General features: G+C 35.2%; 1 protein-coding gene across 9 annotated transcripts in view; it reads right to left on the bottom strand.

Moving 5' to 3' along the window:
• The window catches only part of NUP62CL (nucleoporin 62 C-terminal like), a 94,178-nt gene that overhangs the window by 29,460 nt on the left and 48,490 nt on the right, over positions 1-16,228 (bottom strand). For 5 of the 9 annotated variants that reach the window (XM_072818236.1, XM_072818238.1, XM_072818239.1 and 2 more), the window contains 3 exons: positions 10,732-10,844; positions 9,102-9,200; positions 4,363-4,519 (listed from right to left, as the gene is read on the bottom strand). In XM_072818236.1, the coding sequence (XP_072674337.1) occupies positions 4,363-4,519; positions 9,102-9,200; positions 10,732-10,844 (369 nt within the window). The remainder of the gene's footprint in view (positions 1-4,362; positions 4,520-9,101; positions 9,201-10,731; positions 10,845-16,228) is intronic. The other 4 variants (XM_072818240.1, XM_072818241.1, XM_072818242.1 and 1 more) reach the window with 1 other exon arrangement.

Below are 16,228 nucleotides of genomic sequence, written 5' to 3'. Positions count from 1 at the left end.
AAATTAAAATAACTGTAAGAAAAAACTTACTTAGTGAGTTTGATACTGGAGTGAAGATGACAAAGGATAGAATCAGTGAACTTGAGAGTAGATCAATAGAATTTACAGAACTGCACAGGGATAAAAAACACAAAAAATGAAAAAAATCTAAAGAACCTAGAGGATGATAATAAAAGAGATAACATTCCTATCATTGGAGGATGATAGAGAGGAAAAGAGAGAATGGTACTGAAAAAGTATTCTGAAAAATAAAGGTGAAAACTCAAATTTGGCAAATGATATAAATCTACAAATTTAAGATGCTGAGCAAACCCCAAAAGAATAACTCAAAGAAATCTGCACTAAGACACATAATACTTAAATTTCTGAAAACTAAAGATAAAGAAAGAGAAGAATCTTGTAGGTAGCCAGAGAGAAACAACACATTAATTAAAAGGTAATACCAATTCAAACGACAGCAGTTTTCTCATCTTAAACCATTGAGGCTAAAAGGAAGTGTCACAACATTTTTCGAGTACTGTAAGGAAAAAAAAAAACTGTTGACCACAACTTCTCTAATTGGTGAAAATGTCCTTCAGAAATGAAAGGAAAATAAAGCTATTCTCTTGCAAGATTTTTTTGTTGCTGGCAAATTAGCTAATCAGAAAAAGAAAATGAAAACAGAAGATGGCTTGGAACTTCATAAAGGAAAAAGTCAAAATGAACAAAAAGGGTAAATATAATAGACTATCCTACTTCTCATGAATTTTTAAGTCATATTTGATGGTTGAAGCAAAAAGTATAACACCACATAATGTAAATGGAAGAAATACTTGAGACAAACTTAAAAGGTAAGAAGAGTAAAGAGAGCTAAATGGAATTACCAAACCTTTTTTCCCCACAGGAAAATTAAAAAAAAAAAAGAAAAACAAAAACAGAAGTAACAAACGAATGACAAGTAATAAAATAGCAGACTTGAGCCCTAACATATCAATAAATTGCTTATATGTAAATGTGCTAAATATACCAACTAAAAGGCAGAAATTGGCAGAGTGGATAAAAATTATGATCCATCCAAATGCTATCTATAAGAAACTCACTTGAAATACAAAGACACAAATAGGTTGAAAGTAAAACGATGGAAAAAGATATACATGCAAGATTAATTTTTTAAAAGAGATGGATAAAGTCAATTTTAGAGCAAAGAAAATTACCAAAGAGGGACACTGCATAATGATAAAGGAATCAAAGCACCAGGGAAGGCCAACAATCTTAAATGTGTAAGCAACCAAACCAAACAGCAGAACCTTAAAAATATAAAAAGCAAAACTGGTAGAGCTAAAAGGAGAAACAGAAGAATCCACAATTCTAGTTGGGGACTTCAAACTGCTGCTCTCCACATCTGAAAGAAGCGATAGAAACAAAAGCTGCAAGGTTACAGATCTGAAAATACAAGGAAGTAGGAACTCATCATCATAAATAAAATAGTCCACCCAATAGCAGAAAACACAACTTCCAGGTACCTGTGGAACATCTACCAAGAACTCTATCTTCATCCTAAAATGAACCTGAACAAATATAAAAGGACTGAAGTCACATAGAGCATGCTCTCCAACTACAATGGAATCAAACTAGAAATCAATCTTTTCTTTAAAAAAAAAGAATATGCAGTATACAGCTAATGCAATGGTGAGGATATTTATAGTATTAAATGCTTACATTAGGAAAAGTGAAAGGTCTCAAAACAATAATCTCAGCTCATACCTCAAGAACTTAGAAAAAGAGCAAAATGAACCCAACACAGAAAGAAAGAAATAATAAATCGTAGATATCAATGCAACTGAAAATGAAAAACAGAATAATCATTGAAATAAAAGCTACTTCTTTCGAAAAGGATGAATAAAATTGATAAAAGAAAGGTACAGAATACCAACATAAGAAATGAAACAGCTATTAAAAGTGTAAAAAGAAAAAAAAAAGAAAAAAATAAAAGTGTAAAAAGAGGGACACCTGGGTAGCTCAGAGGTTTAGTGCCTCCCTTTGGCCCAGGGCAGGTTCCTGGAGTCATGGGATCGAGTCCTGCATTGGGCTCCCTGCATGGAGCCTGCTTCTCCCTCTTCCTGTGTCTCTGCCTCTCCCTCTCACTCTTATGAACAAATAAAATCTTTTTTAAAAAGTGCAAAAAGGAAAACTACAACTTTATATTCATAAGTTCAACAACTTAGAAAATCAAACCAATTCCTTGAATACCATACACTACAAAAACTCATGAAAGACGAAACAGATAACCTAAATAGTCCTAGAACCATTAAAGAAATTGATTTGTAACTTAAAACCTCCAAAAAAAATACCCAGGCCCCAAGTTTTCACTGCCATATATTTAAGAAATACAATTTTATACACAATTTTATACAATTTATTCTATAAAACAGAAGAGAAGACAATACTTCTCAGATCATTTTATAGGCTAGTATTATCCACATACCAAACCAAAAACAGAATAAAAAACGAAAAAAAAAAAAAACAAAACTACAGACTAATAGCTCTCATGAACTTAAATATAAAAGTCCTCAACCAAAATACTACCAAACTAATTCAAAAATGTATATAAAAAATTATACATCGGTCAGTTAACCATCTGCCTTCAGCTCAGGTCATGATCCCAGGGTCCTGGGATTGAGCCCCATGTTGGGCTCCCTGCTCAGTGGGGAGACTGCTTCTTCCTATCCCCCCTGCTCCTGCTTTCTCTTACTATCTCCCTTTCTCTTTCTCAAATAAATAAGTTTTTAAAAATATTTAAAACATGGTCCATTAAAAGAAAAATTGATAAACTAGATCTTATCAATTAAGTTTTTCTTTGGCAAAATACCCTATTAAACAGATGAGAAGACAAGTTACAGATTTAAAGAAAATATTTATAAACCACATATCTGACATAAGACTGAATCTAGAATATATAAAACTCTCAACACTTGAAATGTAAAAATGAAATTCAAGTAGAAAATGGACAAAGACACGACGTAAACAGCCACATTACCAAAGAGGATATGCTGATGGCAGATAAACACATGAAAAGATGCTCAACATCATTAGTCATCAGGGAAATGCAAATTAAAACCATAATGAGATAACATTTCACATCTATTAGAAGGGCTAAAATAAAAAGTAGCGACAACACCAGAACCTGGTAAGAATGTGGACAAGCTGGATCCCTCACAAATTACTGTCAGGTTTGTAAAATGGCACAGCCACTCTGGAAAAGAATTTGGCAGTATCTTAAAAAAATAAACATGTAACAACCATACCACCCAGTTAACTGCACTCTGGGCACTGATCCCAGAGAAATGAGACTTATATTCACACACACACAAAAAAGAACAAAAACAAAAACAAAAACCCAACCCTGCATGTAAATGTTCTCAGCAGCTTTATTCATAACAGCCAGAAACTGGAAACAACCTAGAAGTTCATCAACAAGTGAATAGTTAAACTATAGTATATCTTCAATACCATGGATCACTACTCAAAAATAAAAAAGAACAACTATTGATGCACATGGCAAACTTATCTCAAGGAATTATGCCTAGGGGAAAAAACAATCTTCAAAGGTCACATAATATACAATTTATTTGTATAACGTTTCTTTAAATGTCATTCATAGGAATAGAGAACAGATTCATTGTTGCCCAGGGTCAGGGAAAGGAGGAATTGGTAGTGAGTATGGCTATAAAAGGGCAACAGGAAGGATCCTTGTGCTGATGGAACTGTCCTGTATCTTGATTGTATCACTGTACTCTAGCATTGCAGGATGTTATTACTGGGGGATATCAGGTAAAGGACACACAGAATTTTTTGGATTATTTCTTAGAAGCACATGTGAATCTACAACGGTCTCAAAATAAAAAGTTTAATTTAAAAAACAATTAGAGAGGAACATGGCATAGATTCTAAGAATACAGTCTCTGGAGCTCAACTGCCTGAATTGTAATCCTGGCTCAAGCGTTACCAGAGGCAGATAATAAAATTTCTATGCACTCCAGTTTTCTCATCTATAAAATGGGAACAAAAACCACTGACTACCTCATAAAGTTATTGTGAGGAATAAATGCTATGATGTTTGCAAAGCACTGTCACATCACTAAACATAATAACTGCACAGTGAATGTCAGCTATTCTTAATAATAGTAATAATATAATGGTAATAAAATATAGGTGTGCTATTAAGTGTTCAACTTCCTAAGCTATAGAAATCCTTCATCTACTCCTATGACTGAGTAATTTGCCTAATTTTCAAGCACTATTCTAAAGCTATACAAGCAAATCATACCTTGTACATGATAAATAAAATTAAATTCACACAAATTTTCAAATAAACAGGCTTACTTAACAGTCGAAGTAAAAGGTAGAGAATTAATACCGACTGGAACAATGTTATTAATCCCAGCTGATGTCAGTGACCTTAGGTTCAAGGTAAAGCCACTAGTGGTTGTAGTAGTGGTGGTCGTGGTAACAGTGGTAGTAGTCGTTGTTGATGCTGTAGCTGGAAAATAAAAATGCATGTTAGTAAGAAATTAAAGGCTTATTTTATTTAGTCCTTGATCATTCAGGATAAAAGGTATAGAAGCATTTTTTAAAATGTGAAATTGAACTCAAAGTTGTGTGGGTTTGCACTCAACATTGTTGTAATATGAAATAATATGAAGTGACATACAGCAGGCCAGATACCTGGGTTAACCTTTCTGCTAAAAATAAAAAATTCTGGATATGTGTGTCGAGAAAGCAAATTTACAACTTAACCAGGCCTATAATCATTAAAGAAATTGAATTAATCCTCAAAATTCTTCCCATAAAAAAACCTTCAGACCTAGATAACGTCACTAACAAATTCTACTAAATTTCCAAGGAAAGAATAATTGCAATCTTATACAAACTCTCTGTACATCTGTATCTTTGCATACTTACATGAATATATCTGTGTAATTAATTCCTCGAAATGAAATCTCTAGATCAAAGGATCAGCACGCTGTATATTTTATTTTATTTATTTTTAAGATTCTTATTTATTCATAGAGACAGAGAGAGAGAGGCAGAGACACAGGCAGAGGGAGAAGCAGGCATCATACAGAGAGCCTGAGGTGGGACTTGATCCAGGGCCTCCAGGATCACGCCCTGGGCTGCAGGCGGCGCTAAACCGCTGCGCCACCGGGGCTGCCCTGTATATTTTAATATATCTTGCCAAAGTGCCCAATCAAAAAGATTTTGCCAATTTACATTTCTATCAGTAGGGGAGAGGGCTTGTTTCTCTAAATTATAGCCCATACCAGGCAATATATCTTCACCAGTCTAATAGGTAAAAGCCTCTAAAAGCTTCATCTACAGCCCAAACTTCTCTCTTATGTGTCTTTTTTCATCATACCCCTACTAGAATACCTAGCCCTCTCTAGATGAAATCCTGAATATACTTCATGGCCTAACTCAAACTCTTCCATCCCCTATATCTGTCACCCACTTCTCTTCAACTCCATCATTATCCCTTGGTTTTCAGAACTTCTATAGCACTTTTGGTTTTTCCTACACACTGAGCACTTAAAAGAAGAATTCACAGAAAACTGTGGCTGATGGGGACTGTGAATGTTTTCTTTTCTTCTTTTTGGTTCTCTGTGTTTGCAAATGTTCTTGGTAATTAATAGATGCTGCTTCTGTAACAAGAAATTTATTATAAAAATACATTATAACATGTACACAATTGTTTGTTTTACAATAGCCTTGCTTTCCCAATTAGCAAAATTTTCAGGTTAATGGCCATACTAGATAAATACATAAATAATGTTGCCTGCCAAAATATGCATGGAACTATATTGACCGAAACTGGACTACTCCATTCTTGCTGAGGGATCAAGCTCAGATACTCTTTTTTTTTTATACCATTAATTCTGTCCTTTCCTCCTGGTTCACATTTGACTGGGACAAGAGTGGGCATCTGAAGTACAGTATTCCTCCCATATACTACTGGCAGCCTATACAAGGGTCTGGCATAGAAAGCTCTAGCCAAGCAGGGATAAAATAGGTCAGAATCTCATTTTCAAAAATTTAGAATTACGGAAAGAATGAGACTATAGGTAGAAACATAGAAATATTTCAGAAATATGGGAAGAATCAAACTGTAAGCAGAAATTTGGAAATATTTCCAGAAGTCTGAAAAGAATCAGACTATAGGCAGGGGGGTTGAAAGAACCAACAGAGGACAGAAAAGAAGTAGAATTAAGGAGTCTGAGGAAGTCAAAATTAAGAATAAGGTAAGTGGCACCTGAGTGGCTCAGTCAGTTAAGCATGTGCCTTCTACCTTCAGCTTGGGTCATGGTACCAAGGTCCTGGGATCCCAGCTCATCAGGGAGTCTGCTTCTCCCTCTGCCCCTCCCCCTGCTCATTCTCATTCTCTGTCATAAAAATAAATAAATAAATAAATAAATAAATAAATAAATAAATAAATAAATAAATAAATAAACTTAAGAATAATAAAATAATAAAATAAACTTTAAAAAAAGAATAACTTAAAATAGTACAGTAGAAAAAGAGATAAGGAAACAAATGAGAAGTTAGAAAAGAGAAGAATAAGGGAGAAGAGCTGAATTATGTTTATGCAATAGATTTAGGTCCCTAAAGCTGCCTTTAGAACTCTTAAATTCCAGTTTCTTTAAAGTTCAGTGCCATTACAATACCTGGGTTAGATTTTTAAGAGATTCCATTTCCCTTTTGGCCACAAAAATGCTTACAAGAATGCCCTCCATTCTTTGGGTTAACCTTCTTAAGGGTGGAATCAACACTACAGGGAAAGAGGGTACCCAGTCACAAAGGATCCCTGGGGTCACTTATCACTGGAGTGATAGATAGGGAAGATGACAGATTGGATCCCCTGGGGCATTCTTACAATCCTATGTCATTGAAATCATCTGAGATAAAAATCTTATCTGAAAAGAAACTTCCCCCAGAAATACTGAAACTTAATCACACGATCGAGACCCCACCTTTATTTATTTAATTCGTTCAAACACTGTGTAACTACTACATGCTAGACAAAAAAACAATTAAGAAAAAGAAAAAGTTCTTCTTAGGAAGCTTTTTTCACCCAAAGCTGTATTTTTTTTTTAGCAATCTGGACTTCCTAGCATGGACAGATGTGCAAAGATGATACATAAGAAAGTAGCAGATTCTAGGATTATGTGTATGTGTGTATTTATAATGATCTCATTTTTGTAAAACAAATCAATGTATGTTTGTATGTGTTTTAAAAAAGGCTGGAAAGATAAACACCAAACTGTTCACTCTAGAGACAGTGTTATATGTATATACATATATATACATGTGTGTATGATTTTTTATAATAAAAAAAGCAACTACCATCACTACCAAAACATCTCCACAAAGATGATGAATAATACCTTCAGGAAATTAATACCTGTCAGCCTAAACATAAAAGAATCTTGAGTCATAAAAAAATAGTATGATTATTTTAACCTTTTTAAACAGTATTTATCTTTGTTCCTTATCTTTTATGGCATTTTAAAAAGGTGTAAATTAGCTCTGGCATAGGAGATAATACTCAAATAACAATAGTATTTCAATTAATACCAAAAAAGCAATGGATTTGAGAATGAAGGTTCCATCACAGTTTGATTTTGCAAGTTATGACTTTGGTCTAAACTAAATACAGTCAACTGTATATTATCCATGTAGTAAAAGGGAAGCACACATTTGCATTTAAATAAATCTCATTCTGATGGTCTTAAAGATCGTTATATAAAATAGTGAAAACATCCTTTAAAATACCCTACTATCCAATTTTCCTATCCAAACATTTTCCATACAAAAGATAAAACTGATAACAAGCAAGCTTCTCTTAAAACTTGCTGATTATACCTAGGGCAGAGAATAATCCCAAATGACAATAAATTTGCAGACACAGCCCCTTGAAAACTGCCCTACAAGGCTGATTTGTGAGGAAAAGAGTCTGAGCTAGTAAATATGCTTGGGGAAAAGGAAAAGTGAGCAAGGGGAAAAAACCAACTCTGAGGTAAGGGTGTCAAATTGAGATATGTCTGATGGGGAGATGGGTATATGAGGGAATGGTGGATGGAATGGCCAGGAAGGATAGGTTAGTAGCAAAGGTACCAGTTTACAGGACCGAATCTGAGACCTAGCTAGAGAGGGGATGATGGGTTATGGCAGAGTCACTGAAGAGCCTGCCAATTCATATTTCAGTGACTCAACCCATGGCTGAAAGAATCAGTTCTTTGTTCAGCATTTTACGGGGGAAATTATGGGTTATGCTATTTGTAAATACAGTAACCTATAAAGTTCTCAAGACACACTCTTCACAACTCTCATGGGTTGCCCAGTTGCCTAGTACATAGCAGAAACACAGTTAAGTATCAATCATGCAAAAGAATACATAGATGGTGGACATCTCTGTTAAGAAATAATTTAAATTTAAAAGAGAGTGACTTTTCATTTATGCCAGGTTTGAGGAAAGATTTATTCAGCCTTACATAAACTTTTCAAATAAAATAAATAATACTTTCCTAGGATGGAGTCTGACTTAAGTGGTAGGTTTAAGTAACAACTGACCCCTGACCACCCAGCTCACCATAAACTATAAGGCTACGACTATCCAAGTTCTCTTCAACTGACAACCTAACTATCTCCTAACTGGCAGAAACAAATTTAGGATGGAAACTCTTGTAATCAATTTTGCAGAAGGTCGACTTTAACACAGGTCAAAATTAAATTAAGCATAAGGGAAAAAGAACTATCAATCCTAATATACTGGGTCAATGTAAACACTATGCTCAATAATAAAAATTATTAAATTTAAAAGTTGACAAGAATTTGATAGCAGCATTGATTATGGTCATCTCAAAGAAAGTAGCATCATTGGTATCAAATGTCTCACTACACTTTGGCAATCATCACTATTGGTGTACCTTTTGCATACTATGATGAAATGATCAAAACTTACTTAGTCCTAAAAACTATGGAATACAACTTACTTACTGCTTGTTACACAGCACATTTCCAATGAGTATCCAAACACAGAATACACCCCAGTAATTCTAAAATCTTACTAGATGCAGTATGAGCTGCTCCACCTGCTCCAGGGAATTTTAATCCAAATCCCAAAGTTATGCCACCAAATGTGCCCATTGAAGTTGCTGGAGCACCAACTGCAGAGAATAACATAATATTACCCATTACACTTTAATTTAAAAACAGTGAATAATTTATAGAGTCTTTTTCATCTGAAGAGCCTTTTAGAAACTTCTGGATAAACTCCAAAAAAAACCTATGGTAAATCCATTTATAAGAAATGTGCAGAAAAGGCAAATCTACAGAGACAGAAGATAGATTAGTAGTCATCTGAGACTGAGAGATCTTATTTGGATGACAGAAATATTCTAAAACTAGAATGTCATGGTACTGTGAAGATATCTCAAAAGCAGAGTCAGCTTATATGGACCTGTAAGAAAGAATTGCTCAACATTTGCTGTTATTGTACTAATGTAAGATATATAGTTATTAAGATCACTGAATTGTACACTTAAAATAAGTTAACTTTATATATGTTTTACCTCATTGAGGTTACATATACTATGGTTGAGAATTCTTTTCATTTGGCAAGGACCTCAAAGACAGGAATGAAAACAAGCCTGCCAGAGGTCAGAGGGCAAGTCTTTGGCTGAAAATGGAATGCATTCAACAATTATAACTTTCAGCCTCAGGCATGGTCATATTCACAAAATCTGTTGTGGTGGACAAGGATATTGCTTACATGTATCAAAAGGCTAATTGTGTCTCAAAATTGGAAGTCTATTAGGTAGAAAATACAACCCAAGTGTAACTATGCCAACTTCACAAGAGGATAGGGATGACAGACCATTATTTTTCACCCTGAACTAGGCATGAGTAATTCCCAGAAAGTTTTATTCCCAGGAATGTGACAATCTTGCTATAATAGGGCTGTCCGGGGATCATATTACAGCTAGAATTAAAATAACGAAGTCTAATGATAAATGTCATGGTACTGTGAAGATATCTCAAAAGCAGAGTCAGCTTATATGGACCTGTAAGAAAGAATTGCTCAACATCTGTTATTGTACTAATGTAAGATATATAGCAAAGAAATTGGGATTACAAGATAATTAATATCCCACTTCTCAGCTCAAAGCATCCAGATGTTCCTCTTCATGGAGAGAAGCCACAAGGCAACACACACTGTCAATTAAAACCTAAAACTGGTCCTTCTGTCATCCATCACTTCTGATAGATAAAATGTAAGGACCACAAACCTGCTCTATCTAAAAAGACACATGATAGCAAGGCTCCAACATTTAATTCCCATTTTATCTTATTCACATGGATAATAAGACTTCTTCCCTTCAGACATACTTGGCAAAACTCCCACAATTCCTATTCCCATTAGCTTCAAGAAGTTGTTTCAAAACATTACAATGTTAATTAATTATATGCTTAAAATTGTAACTTTTAAGCTGGAATAATCATGTTAACACAAAATTCACAGCTAAAGCCATGACAATTAGGTTCTGAAGCAAAACTACTATTGATATTAGCAATTACAGATGGGTTGGAGCTTAATGATAATTTATGAGATCCAAGAGTTCCATAGCTTATATTGGCAAAGTGAGTTAAATGGCTTGATGCGAAATAACAATATTTTCTTTGCAACCAGTAACTTACAAGAGAGCCCAGTAGCAGCAGCAGAAGTAGAAGCATTTGACGTTGAAGTAAACAGCATGGTGCCTGAACAAGTAGTGGCGTCAGCAGCCGATGCTGAAGCCAAACCTAAAAATCTAAGTAACAAGCAGAAAAATATGTCACCAAAGAATAATTTTTCAAATATAAAACACCATTATAACAAGGTACATTTATATGAAGAAACTGAAACAAATCAAGGAAAATCAGATACTCTGAAATCTAATAAACAAAACATAATAAAAGCCTGATTTAAAAAAAAAATACTTTATCAGTACTGCTTAGCACAGCCAGCCTTCTAGCACCATCATAAGAAATTCTACTTTACTGAAAAAGTAAATTTAAGTGGGGGATCGGATCCACTTCTAGAACTGCAACACAAGAAGTCCTGGGGACCTATTCCTCAGTGAAACAACCATAACTGGTAATAATAATAATAACAACAACAACAATAACATAATAAAAACAATTTGAAATCTCAGGAAATCATCCTAAAGATACACAGCAAATAAAGAACATTTATTCAAGAAAATCTGCTAAGATTCAGTTATACCAGTGGGAGTCTAGAATATGAACCACAACCCACTCCCTACCTTCCCTCTATACTGCCCCCCCCAACCTTGAAGAAAGTCACACTCCAGGCAGGAATGGCCAACAATAGTGACGTGGCCCCAGATCCCAACTAAGGGATATAATATTTCACTGGGCAAGGCAAGCAGCCAGCAAATCACCTCCAACAAAGATTTAATGGGTTGAAATTCCTGGTGAGTACAGCCAAAAGTTGAGGGACTCCCTTCCTTTAGTCAGCCCTCATTCATAGGACAGAGGCCCTACACCAGGCACAACAGGTTAAGAATACAGGAGGCCCATCACCCCTACTCTGACTGCCTTATAGCACTGAGGTTCCATGCCTGAAGTGATAAGCAAGAGGGTCAGAGGAAACTGGCCCTGCACAGTGCCCAAAGCACTATTTCAAAGATTTTGCCCAGGGGTAAAAGGAGGCCCCTAAAAACAGAGAGAGCTCCCAAGCTATACCCAAAAGAATTGACTTTATTTGAAAAGGAGTATGAGGGGAAAAAAAAAAGGAGTATGAGGAAATTAAAGCCAAAGGACTCTATCTCAAAGAAAGTGGAGATTTTGGTGCTAAGCAATTTTTTTTTTTGGTGCTAAGCAATTTAGAGGAAACAAGTAGCTCCATAAGAGTAACAGTTGAGGCTGTAGGCCAGCTAGTTTACCAGGGGCAATGAGGGAAAGAAAAAGCTGAATAGTCCTCCGCCTGAGATCAGAAGAACCAAGTACTCACCTTGGATGAATCTTGAAAATATCATCCTAAATGAAAGAAGCCAGGCACAAAAGGCTACATATTGTATGATTCCATTTATAAGAAATGTCCAAAATAGGCAAATCAAAAGACATAGATTAGTACATGCTAGGAGCTGGGAGTGGGTAATTGGGGGGGGGGTGACTGCTAATGGGTACCAGGTTTCTTTTTGGGGTAATAAAAATATTTTGGAATTGCACCGTGATGATGGTTACTCTCTGTGAATGTTTTTTTAAAAAGACTGAATTGCACACTTTAAAAGGGTGAATTTTAAGATATGTGAATTATACCTCTATTATGCTATTATTTTTAAAAAGCAGGATCATCTCAACAGAAGTAGAAAAAGCATTTGAGAAAATTGAACACAGCTTCATGATGAAAATGCTTAACAAACTACAAAGAGAAGGGAACTTCTCCAACATGATAAAGGGCACTTACGAAAAAACCACAGCTAACATCACATTTAATGATAAAAAAACTGCATACTTTCCCACTATTATTAAGAATGAACCAAAGATGTCTGCTCTTCCAAACAATACATTAGAAGTTCTAGAGAGAACAATTAGATATGAAAACAAAAATAAATGGCATCTAGGTCAAAAAGGAAGAAATAAACCTATTTCTATTCACAGGTGACTTGATCATGAACATAGAAAATTCTATGGCAGCCACAAAAAAATCTATTAGAACATCAAACAAGCTCAGTAAATTTGCAGGATTCAAGACCAACACAAATAAAATGAATTACAATTCTATATACTGGCAATGAATAATCCACAAATGAAATTAAGAATATCATTCCACTAATAATTTCTCAAAAATACTTAGGAGCAAATCTAGCAAGAGAAGTGCATGCAAGACTTATACCCGGGAAAATAGAAAACATCACTGCAAGAAATTAAAGACATCCTAAATAAATGGAAATATATCATGTTTGTGGATCAGAAGATTTAGTATTTTTAAGATGGTATGGTAGACAGAAAAATGGTCCCCAAAGATAGCTGCCTCCTAATACCCAGAGCCTGCAACATATTACCTTACTTCACAAAAAGGCCTTTACAGATGTGATTAAGGTTCAGTACCTTGAGATAGGGAGATTATCCTGGATTATCCAGGTAAGCAAAATCTAATGACGCAAATCCTTAAAAGTAGAGATTCTTTCCAGCCTGTGTCCAGAGGGAGATGGGACTACAAAAGAACGGTTGAAAAGATACCAAGTTGCTGATGTAAATGGCCATCTATCTAACGCATGAAAACAGACTCGAGGTCATTAGTCATTAGGAAATTAAAAATCAAAACCACAATGAGAGTCTACTTCATACCAACTAAGATGTCTATAATCAAAAAGTCAAATATCAAGTGTTGGTGAGGATGTGGAGAAATTGGGAACCTCACACAATGCTGATGGGAAGGTAAGATGGTACAGCCACTTTGGAAAACCGTCTAGCATTTCCTCAATGTGTTAAATATAGAATTGTCATATGATCTAGTAATGCTACTCCTAGGTATCTACACAAGAGAAATGAAAACATATATCCACACAACAGCATGTGCATGAATGTTCATAGCAGCATTACTCCTTACTGATAAAAGGTAGAAATGGCCCAAATGAATATCAACTGATGAATGAATAAATAAAATGTGGTATATCCATACAACAGAATTTTATTTGGCCACAAAAAGGAAAAGCAACACTGTGATATGCTAAAACACAGATGAGCTCTTAAAAACATTATGCTGAGTGAGAGAAGTTAATCACAAAAGAGCACATATTTTATGATTCCTTTTAGATGACATGTCCAGAATAGGGGAATCTAGAGCCAGAAAGCAGATGAATGGTTGTCAGGGACTGGGGGGAGGGAAGAATAGACAGTGACTACTAATGGGTATGGAGTTTCCTCTAAGGGAGATGAAAATATTCTAAAATTGACTGCAGTAATGACTGCACAACTCGGTGAATATACTAAAAGCCAATTAATTGTATGTTTTCAATGGGTAAATTAGATGGCATATGAATTACATAATAATAAAACTCTGAAAAAAGGAATACATAGAAGTCTGGGATAAAGTTTTAAGAACAGATTACCCGCCTCTTTAAAATTTCAAGGAAAATGTATAAAAAAATAGAGCTAGAGAAATGAAGTATATAAAGACACAAATGAGATTCACTGGTTAACTAAAAATGAAGTTTATCTTTTCATCCCCTTTCTAGACCATTGTACATGGCACATGGTAGTAAGTGCCCAATGAAAGTTGCCGCTGAATTGAACCCATTTTTTCCAGACTCCAATATATAATTACATTTTATTTCCTCTTCAAAAAGAAAAAGTACTTAATAAGGAACTGCACTTGAATCTGTTGCTGCCTACATCCAACTGCTGAACAACTCATGGCAATACATAACAAGACTCTGCTATCCAAAAGATCTAGGGTCACTGATGGTGAAGGGGACAGAGAGATGCTGGGAAGGAATTGGAAACATTACCACATACCTTCAACCATTTAAAATGTGTATTGTAGAGTATCCCTGTTTCATCTAGAAACGTGTAGTGTACTTTTAAAGAGATGGCCAGTTTTACAGAAAAGATGTTCTAATATTTATAATTCATTACCAAGTAGTGAGGCTAAATTTTTATTATGGGTTTAATGGCTACTTTAATTTCCTCATTCAAAATTGGCTATTCATGTCATCTGCTGATTTTCTCATTAGAGTATTGTCTTATTATCGAAACATATATCAAGGCTACTTAGTCAAATGTTGTAGGATGCCTGAGTGGCTCAGTCAGTTTGAGCGACTGACTCTTGATTTCAGCTCACGTCATGATCTCAGGGCTGTGAGATAGAGCCCAGCATCCATCTCATGCTGGGTATGGAGCCTGCTTAAGAATCTCTCTCTCTCCCTCTCCTTTTGCCCCTCCCCCCTCTAAAAAATGTTGCAAAAATTTCCCAACCCCAGTTTGTCATTTGTGTTTTTATTTCGGTTTTATGTTTTATGTAGTCAAATCTTTCCATCATTTTTTCCTTTCTGGTTTATGTCTCCATATTATGTTTCTAATGCCTTCCCCTCTTAAAGATATAAAAGGTGTTTAACCTAGTTTTTAGGAGAAAATCACAAATTATAACTATATTGAGAACAATTTCACCAAACAGATGGTAAGAAATAAAAAACTAGTAACAAACACACTGTGTTAAAGACACTGTGAACAAACAAACAGCTTCTGAGGGTCCTAACAGGAACGTAAATTGGTATAATCCCTCTGGAAAACAAGTGGCCAATGTTCGAAAAATTCTAAATGAACCTATCTTTTGAGCCACTAATATTTCTTCTCAAAATGTATCGGTGAAGATGCACTTGCATATAAAATGACATGTAGGGCAGCCCTGGTGGCCCAGTGGTTTAGGGCCGCCTTCAGCCCAGGGTGTGATCCTGGAGACCCAGGATCAAGTCCCACGTCAGGCTCCCTGCATGGAGCCTGCTTCTTCCTCTGCCTGTGTCTGTCTGTCTGTCTGTCTCTCTCTCTCTGTCATGAATAAATAAAATCTTTAAAAAGAATAAAAAATAAAAAGACATGTAAAATGAGAGCCATGACATCACTGTTTGTATTAGTAAATGAGGAAACAACCTAAATGCCTAGCAGCAAAGGACTAGATAAATTATAGCACGTCTAGGCCATGGGATTCTATGTTGCAACAAAAAATACTGAGGGCGCTGTCTATATACTGACAGATGTGAAAAGATCTCCAAAATGTTTAAAGTAAGTGTATAAAGTTTGTAAGATTAAAAAGGCAAGGTACAGAGTACTGTGTATGCATCATTTATGTAAACAAAAATAAAGGTAGAGGGCTTAAGAATATTTTTTATTTGCTAGCAAATCCATGAAGAAACTGTGGAAAGATATATACAAGGACACATACAATTACAGTGGTCAGTTGAATGGAGGGAGTGGAGGGAGTAGGGGTAATACCAGGTAGATGGGACATAGTATACCTAGGTGTACTATGTACAGTCATTTTTGAACCACCTGACTGAATATATTACATGTTTTTAAATTATACATAAAGGTCCTTTCCCCAACCCAAGACATATTATTTACATATTTTCATATTTACCTGTGCTTTTAAAAAAATGTTTATTGTTTCATTTTCTATCGTTAAATCACC

Source organism: Canis lupus, chromosome X (genome assembly GCF_048164855.1).
Source record: "Canis lupus baileyi chromosome X, mCanLup2.hap1, whole genome shotgun sequence".
In the NCBI taxonomy this organism is placed as follows: Eukaryota; Metazoa; Chordata; class Mammalia; order Carnivora; family Canidae; genus Canis; species Canis lupus.
Note: the sequence above shows the minus strand (reverse complement) of the source record. Positions and strands in the feature narration are given on the sequence as shown.